Source organism: Octopus bimaculoides, chromosome 23 (genome assembly GCF_001194135.2).
Source record: "Octopus bimaculoides isolate UCB-OBI-ISO-001 chromosome 23, ASM119413v2, whole genome shotgun sequence".
NCBI classification, from domain to species: Eukaryota; Metazoa; Mollusca; class Cephalopoda; order Octopoda; family Octopodidae; genus Octopus; species Octopus bimaculoides.
Genome location: NC_069003.1, coordinates 18,941,926 through 18,950,289, shown reverse-complemented (window position 1 = coordinate 18,950,289; position 8,364 = coordinate 18,941,926). Strand labels below are relative to the sequence as shown.

General features: G+C 39.5%; 1 protein-coding gene across 4 annotated transcripts in view; it reads right to left on the bottom strand.

The window, feature by feature from the left end:
• LOC106879043 (low-density lipoprotein receptor-related protein 1B) overlaps window positions 1–8,364 on the bottom strand; it is a 208,271-nt gene that overhangs the window by 157,652 nt on the left and 42,255 nt on the right. For all 4 annotated transcript variants that reach the window (XM_014928457.2, XM_052975989.1, XM_052975991.1 and 1 more), the window contains 3 exons: window positions 7,042–7,261; window positions 1,711–1,897; window positions 666–779 (listed from right to left, as the gene is read on the bottom strand). In XM_014928457.2, coding sequence (XP_014783943.1) covers window positions 666–779; window positions 1,711–1,897; window positions 7,042–7,261 — 521 coding nt within the window. The remainder of the gene's footprint in view (window positions 1–665; window positions 780–1,710; window positions 1,898–7,041; window positions 7,262–8,364) is intronic.

The following is an 8,364-nucleotide window of genomic DNA, read 5'->3' as shown; positions in this document are numbered from 1 at the left end:
ATTTTTTTATGTTTGCTTACTGCCTACCACACAGACGCTGGCAAAGAAATGTATGTCTCCTTCACCCTCCGTCTCACAAATATACAATTTCTCTCTCTCTCTCGCCTTCACGCGCGTACGCACAGATTTGACTTCGCCATGTCAACAAACTTCAAAATTGGCAAAAGTTTATCGATTTTTACAGGTGTACGCGGGTACCTCTGAGAGAGAAAGTTCACTAAAATGCACATAGGGTCATTCCGAATTTTCTCCTAAAATTGGAGTGACATGCGTGCTAATTTGTGGACGTGCATAAACGACATTCACGTACACACACACATCCCCTGTTTTATAGATATAGAGATATATAACGGGCTTCTTTCAATTTTCGTCTGCCAAATTGACTCACAAAGCTTTGGTCAACCTGAGGCTATAGTAGAAGACACTTGTCTAAGGTGCAATGCGGTGGGACTTAAACCAGAAACATGTGGTTAGGAAATAAACTTCTTACCACACACCTACACCTGCACCCTATATGCAAAGTTGCTTTAAATATGACATGCTTAATACACTAAGACCTTTTTTGTGCTGTCAAGTATGGTGGTTATGAGATATATCTGTATAGAAGTGTTAAGAAACAGAATTGTTTTTTTATTTGGCAAAGTAAAAGACAATAGCAGACTTACTTGTACATTTGGTTCCATTGGTAATCACATATCCTGACTGGCACATACATTTTAACTTAGCTTTCCCTTTAGTTGGTATAGAAACCATTATTTGTTCACAGTCTGGGTCATCCACTGTTAAAAAGAGAAAGAAAGAAGATAAATAAACTTTAAAGTTTTATAGGTCATTACCATAATCAACAACTTCATATACATGTTTTTTTTTTCCTTCTACCTGCATGGATTGAATAAAGCTATTTCCAGTACAAAATCTTACCAGTTGTCAAGGATCTTTGACATTGGTGAACTAACTGTTGGCTCTTGGTCAAGTGGTAGACCAAAGAAGGGGAAACAAAAACACTCTCAAAATACCCTTGTAACTTGGAGCAGTGTACTTGGGAACACCTTGCTCAAGGCCGTTCACTGTGGTTATGGTAACCATGACTTTTACACCAATATTGGCATAAAGCCAGTCATTTGCAAAGACATAAAGAACAAATTTCATAGAAATTTGTCAGGAGGCAGGGGCCATCACTCTTTGTAGGTATTTCTCAGGTGGTGACTGTGATCAAGATAATGTCCAACCTGGACAATGTCTGTAGCAAAAAAACATGGGCAGAGTAGGTGGGTAGGTGAAAATGGGGGCAGAGTAAGTTGATTACATCAACCCCAGTACTCGACTGGTACTTGTTTAATCGATCCCAAAAAGCTGAAAGGCAAAGTCAACATCAGTGGAATTTGAACACAGAAAGCAAAGATGAAATAATTCTTTTTTGGAGTGGTGAATCTTGAAACAGATAAAACTATAAATAATAGTGTGTAAATACTGGGTTAAAAACCCTTCAGAGAGGATGAGTTGAAGGCTGTCCATGGGATATGAACCATGGGACATGACCCAATCATTATCATCATTTAATGTCTGTTTTCCATGCTGGCATGGGTTGGACATTTGCTGTAAATGTGACAGGCATTCTACCATTGGATCAAAGCAAGGAAATACCTGGGTTTAATATCCTTGTTTCTTCCTTTTTTTCTTTTCTTTTATTAAGATGTGATAAATATTTACCTCTCTCCAAGTCAGGCTGCCTTTGTCGGTGGTAGACATGGATGGAAGTTGGATTTGTCAAAAAATTCTTTATTGTTACTGGTTTGGAAGTGTGGTCAAATCTGTCAAACTTGTTGATGGTGCCAAAGTAATGGTAAGCTAGGTATATAGAATTTTCCAGGAGGGATATTCCATAGACATGCTTCACCTGAAGATTAGGAAAAACCATTACAAGACACGAAGACACAGAGATATGAAAATAGTAAAACAAATTATTTCAAACAAAAACAATAAAATTAATGTGACAGCAACTTTTAAATGTGTACATGAGCATTAGAAGCTGCAGCTAAAGGCTCTCTACCAATGGAGCAGGTGGGGTGGGGTGGCTCCAGAGATTTAGGGACAAGTTACTGAAAATTTCACAGAGAGGGTTTCATAGTATTTCCAATACAGAAGCCTATAAAATCTTGATCCAGCTTTGCTCCAGAAGGATAAACAGCAACATTGACTTCAGTAAGAATCAAGATTTCTTTCTCAGAAATATATATATTTCTCTTCCACCAACAAGTGTACAGTCTTGTACATTCACTTACATGAACACGAACAGTAAAGGCTATGCTTGGCTAAGGCAACCCATTAAAATAACATCAGTCAATGACTAATATGGTTTTTATTCTCTTCCTAATTAATTATTTCTAGTTGTTTATTTAATTTTTTTTTTTTGTATTCTCTCTCTAAACACCTTGTATGTTGAGAGCACCCCTCCTCCTGAGGTACCCATGTATCTCCTTTTCAATAAGATACCTACCTGTTCCCATCCTTCGTTCCTAATTTAGCCCCTCTACATCCACCTCCCTTAATACTGACTCCTACCCATTCTGTGAAGGAGCCTTGTCCTGCGTGTATGTTACTTGGTGATCCCAAGTACTAGTGCAGCTGTGCATCGTTAACCAGCTAGAGGAAATATCTGCCTGGGGTTAAAAAATCACAGTAAAATCCACTCGAATGGACAGCCATGTTAAAGTGGCTACAAATATTACTTGTTAATAATAAATTTGTACTCTACAAAAGTATAGAGTAACCTATCAGACTGATGTAAAATAGGTTTTATTACAACTAAACATAAAAACAAACATTAATATGTATCACTCTCTTCCTTACTCTACCATCTCATCTATGCTCTGATCCCTGTTCCCTATGAGTATACCCTGGCACTTCACCATCGTCTCTCTCCTGCTCTCTCTCTCACTGTCTTTCCCTTACTCTTCCCTCTGCACATCTGTTTTTGCCATCATTCTTGGTGACTATCTTTTCTTCTCTTGGACTTCCCTCTGGCTAGTTAACCAAGTATCTCCTTTACAGCAGTACACCTATTTCAGTCCTCTGTCATGTAACCTCTCTCTCTCTCTCTGGAGAGGTAACCATGTACCTCCTCTATAGCAAGACACCTGTTTTTGCCTCTCAGTCACACTCTAGCCTTTCCTCATCTGACACAAGACAACCTCCTCCAATCCAGCTGTAAAAACCTTGCCAAAACTGACCTCACCTGTGCTAATGCACGTCAAAAGCACTCAGTCCACTCTAGTGGATGGTTTGTGTCAGGAAGGGATTCCAACCATAAAAACCATGCCAAACCAGACAGTAAACTGATGTAGTCTTCTGCTTGGCTGGTTCCTGTCAAACTGTCCAACCCATGTCAGCAATGATGATGATGATATATGTATATATCTATATCTATATATATAAATATAGTCCCACATTAAATAATTATCAGAACATAAAGATTATTAGTTTAAGGTCACTGTTGCTCTTCATCCTCCAGTAGAGATACACAAGTAAACCTATTGTGGACACACCTGCACACAGAAAAACTTGTTATACAAAAATAACAATCACCTGCCTACTCTTAATTCACAGTTGAGAAAATAACAGAGGGCATCCAACTGTAAAGGTAATTTTGCCCCAATAATTGGTACACTGACATTGAACCAATTACTCTTCAGTATCTCAAAATATTTTTATGTAATTTTGGCAAATATATTTGTTACAATGAGATGTCAGTGTTATTTTCTGTTGTGTCTGGGGAGAGTCATTCTCTTTTAGTGCCTTATAATTTAACACACTCAAGGGTAAAATTTCCACTTATTTCTTTTTTTTTTCTAAAATTTTCGTTGCATCTTGCAACCTTTTCATTCATTTCTGCATAATTGAGATGACAGTTTATTCACCACAGCCTGTATATATACCTCTCTCTCTCTCTCTCTCTGACACGTAAAAGCACCCACTACACTCTCTGAGTGGTTGGCGTTAGGAAGGGCATCCAGCTGTAGAAACTCTGCCAAATTAGATTGGAACCTGGTGTTGCTATCCGGTTTTACCAGTCCTCAGTCAAATCGTCCAACCCATGCTAGCATGGAAGGCGGACGTTAAACGATGATGATGATGATGATATATATATATATATATATATATATATACACACACACACACACACACATACATACATATACAGACATAGCAGAAGTAAATAGACACTCCATAAAAACAGCATTTTATGTTTATTCTAACTTGTAATGTTCTTGGATGGTAAAAGCTATGCTGCAGTAGGTTGCTATTCTGTTGTCAACGAAAGCACCATACGCTACATAAAGAAGATCAAGGTGGCAATCAGGACTACTGTAGAAGTAAGTTTCTGTGAAAGTGCCAAGAAGATAACAATAATGAGAAACAAGCACTTTGTCAGGATGGAATCTGCCTTGGCATTGTGTATCAGTGACTGCAAGAAGAAAAACATCCCTTTAAGCAGTAACATTCTCTGTGTGAAAGCACGTAAACTATACCAGCAGTTTAACAGAGGAGACGGAGTGGAAGGCACAGAAGAACTGAAACCAAGACCATTGATAGCACTGGAGCCCGAAGATTTTCAAACCAGTAAGGGATGGTCTGACGGTTTAAAATAAAGTGTGTTCCCCTGCATGGAGAGACAGCATTAGCAGACGAAGAAGCAACCGAGAAGTACCTCAAGACTCTCAGGCAGATCATCGAGGACAAAGGATACAAGCTGGAACAGGTTTTCAATATATGCCTTCCAGAATGTACATCATGAAGGAGGAAGCCAGAGCCCCAGAATTTAAGGCACAGAAGACAAAGTGATGCGAATTATGTATGGCAATGCTGCTGGCTTCATGATAAAATCAGGACTTATCCACAAGTCTGTGAACCCGACAGCCTTCAAAAGTAAGAATAAAAACTTGTTGCCTGTCCACTGGATACACAATCCCAAGGACTGGATTACAAAAAGTCTAACTTTGAATTGGTTCTACCAATGTTTCATCCCTCAAGCCAAGGAATACCTCCAAAATGTTTGCATGGAATTCAAGGTGTTGCTTGTTATGGAGAATGCTAGTGGTCACTCTTTGGATTTGAATCATGAGGGAGTCCAAGTGAAGTTCCTCCTTGCCAACACCATTGCCCTCATCCAGCTTATAGATCAAGGTGTGATTCGTGCCTTCAAGGCACTTTACACTCGGAACTCTCTCCAACATCTTGTGGATGCAATGGATCCGGACGAGAATTTCAAGTTAAAGGAGTACTGGTGTAACTTCATGATTGCAATGTGCCTGTCAGTCATCCATTCTGCTCTTAAAGATATGAAAAAAGAAACCCTCTTCACATGCTGGAAGGTGTGGCCAGAGTGTATCCAGGACTATGAGGGCTTCACACCTGAAGATAATCAACACGAGGCTGCCAACAATGCAGTAAAACTGCCACCTTTGCTGGCAAAGGTTTTAACAACTTCACACAAAATGAGGTCATCGCATTAAAAAAAAAAAAATTCTGTTAGCTTGCTTTCCTCAATTTCAGCAGAACGTGTATTCATAATGATGTATATTGTATGTTGTGATTGACGATTTCAAGTCTATTTCTCAGCATATTGGCATAGAAAACTTTTTCTTTTGCCCTTATTTATAATTATAATATTATATATATATATAAATACTTATCTATATATACAAGATGTGGTGAGTAGACTGTCGTCTAAATAATGTAAGAATGAAAATAACACCGACGTCTCATATTAACAGATATATTTACCAAAATTACATAAAAATATCTTAAAATACTAAAGAGTAAATTTATTCAACAAAATCGCCATTGGCTTCAACCTTGGGCCCTAGACGAGACTTTGTAATCTCCTGCAACTCTTCTGGACAGTCTCTTTGCTTTAGTTGGTGAAAGCTGACATAATCCTTGCCTTTAGTTACAAGTAGTTTTATTGGTCTCTCACTCAACTGCGCCTGAGACAATAATCAAGGGGGCTGCAGTCTAGGGAGTTAGGCTGCCATATGTTAGGGGTGAGGTGGTTGCAGAAATTGTCTTACAGCCATGACTGGGTTCTCCTATTTGTGTGGCAAGGTGCAGAATCCTGTTGCCAGGCATAAGGTCTTCCAGCAGCCACCCTCTTGACCCAAGGCAGCACTACCTCCACCCGGCACTTGATGTAGGCTTCCATGTTGTGTCTGAGACCATGTGGGAAGATGAATGGAGACATAACACTGCCATCACTAGTGCTCACTCTAAACACTATGACGTTGACTGGATGTTTAATTTTTTATCTCTCTTAGTACATGTCCTTAGAGTGACATCCAAACACTTCGAAATGTTCATATTGGAGCTTCTGGCTTGAATGCCAAGCAGTACAGCATGTCTTTTCCAAATTTCTGGCAGAGAACATGATGTGAAATGTACAGAATTAATGGATATAAGTATTGCTTAAGTGCTAAACCAGATGATCAATTTTGAAGTACATTTTAAGACTATCACTACAGATTTTTTATAGAAATTATAACCAGTATGGATTTCTCATGCTGTTTCATATCTAAATACGTCTACTGCATACAATGCAATCAAAGATGGAAAAAAAATTGAGTATTACCTTAGATCAGTAATAAATGAATCTGAGATTAACTAGGATAGGTGTAATAGAAGTAGTGGAAGTAATCGTAGTAGTAGTAGAAGCAAACAACAGTAGTGGTTAGGGTGACAATAGAAATGCAGATAGCAGTAGCAGCAACAACTGAAGTAAAATTGGTTTCAAATTCTGGCACAAAGTCAGCAAGTTCAGGGAAGGGGTTAAGTTGATTACATCGACCCCTGTACTTGACTGGTACTTGTTTCATTGACCCCGAGAGGATGAAAGGCAAAGTTGACCTCAGCAGAATTTGAACTCAGAACATAAAGACAGACGAAATACCACTAAGCATTTTGCCCATCATGCTAATGATTCTGTCAGCTTACCAACTTAACAAAAGGTAAAATTAGAAACGAAAGAAATCAAACCAACAAACCTACCTGAATGCCGTGAAAGACAATACTACGATCGTCTCCAGTATACGAGACTCGTTCCAAACTTTCATAAAATGTGTCTGACCAATAGACATGCTCATTAGCAAAGTCAAGTGCCAGTCCAGCTGGATAAAAGGTCTTCTTGTGTACCAAAGACTTCAGATCTTTACCTTCGAGTGTCATTCGAGAGATCACATGTGAAATGGAATCAGCATAAAACAGAAAGCTGTAGAAGAGATGAAGAAAACATGAAGATGAATTTTTATAGAAATATATCTGTAGACATTACTACAGAATATAGCAGTACATTCTTTTGGTCCAGCACAATCTTTCATTAGTTTTAGTCCCTGGACTGTGGCTATGCTGGGTCAGACCTTGAAGGGTTTAGTTAAACAAATTGACCCCAGTGCTTTTTTTTTTCTTTTTTTGTTATTTAAAGCCTAGTACTTACCCTATCAGTCTCTTTTGTCAAATTGCTATGTTACAAGAACATAAACAAACCAACACTGGATGTCAAACATGTATATATGTGTGTGCATGTGAGAGAGAGAGAGAGAGAGAGAGAAGTGAGTGAAGGAGTTGTCAACAGAATCAGCAATGCTTGAATCAAAAATGGTGAAGGAATCCCTGTTCAATTTGTGGTTTGATGGATGGTCATTGAGTTCATCCACCCTGACAGAGGTATTGTTTTTTGACGACTGAGTTGGTATGGTCATGTTGCATACGGATGAGGACAGCTGTGTGAAAAAGTGTCACACCCTAGCAGTAAAGGGAACCTGTGGAAGAGGCAGACCCAGGAAGACTTGGGATGGGGTGCTGAAGCATGATCTTCAAATGTTGGGCCTCACAGAGGCGATGACAAGTGACAAAGACCTTTGGAGATGTGTGCTGTGCTTGAGAAAACCTGGCAAGCCAAGTGAGATCGTAACCATGGCTGAAGCCAGTGGTGCATAACCGGCCCATTTAAGAGTACCCTTCAATCATTGGGCAATAAGCTGTACTTGCGAAGACCTGTTGAGTCAAGTGAAGTCATTGTTGTGGCCAATGCCAGTACCACCTGACTGGCACCCATGCCAGTGGCATGTAAAAGGCACCATTCAAGTGTGGTCATTGCCAGTGCCACCTGACTGGCTCCCAAGCTGGTGGCACGTAAAAAGCACCATTTGAGCATGGTCATTGTCAGAGATGCCTGATTGGCTCTCATGCCGGTGGCCAGTAAAAGGCACCATTCAAGCATGGTCAGTACCCATTCTGACTGACTTGGGTTGACCAAGGACTTGTGGGTGCATTTTGGGGAGGGAAGCTGAAGAAGGCCCGTCATATATGTAT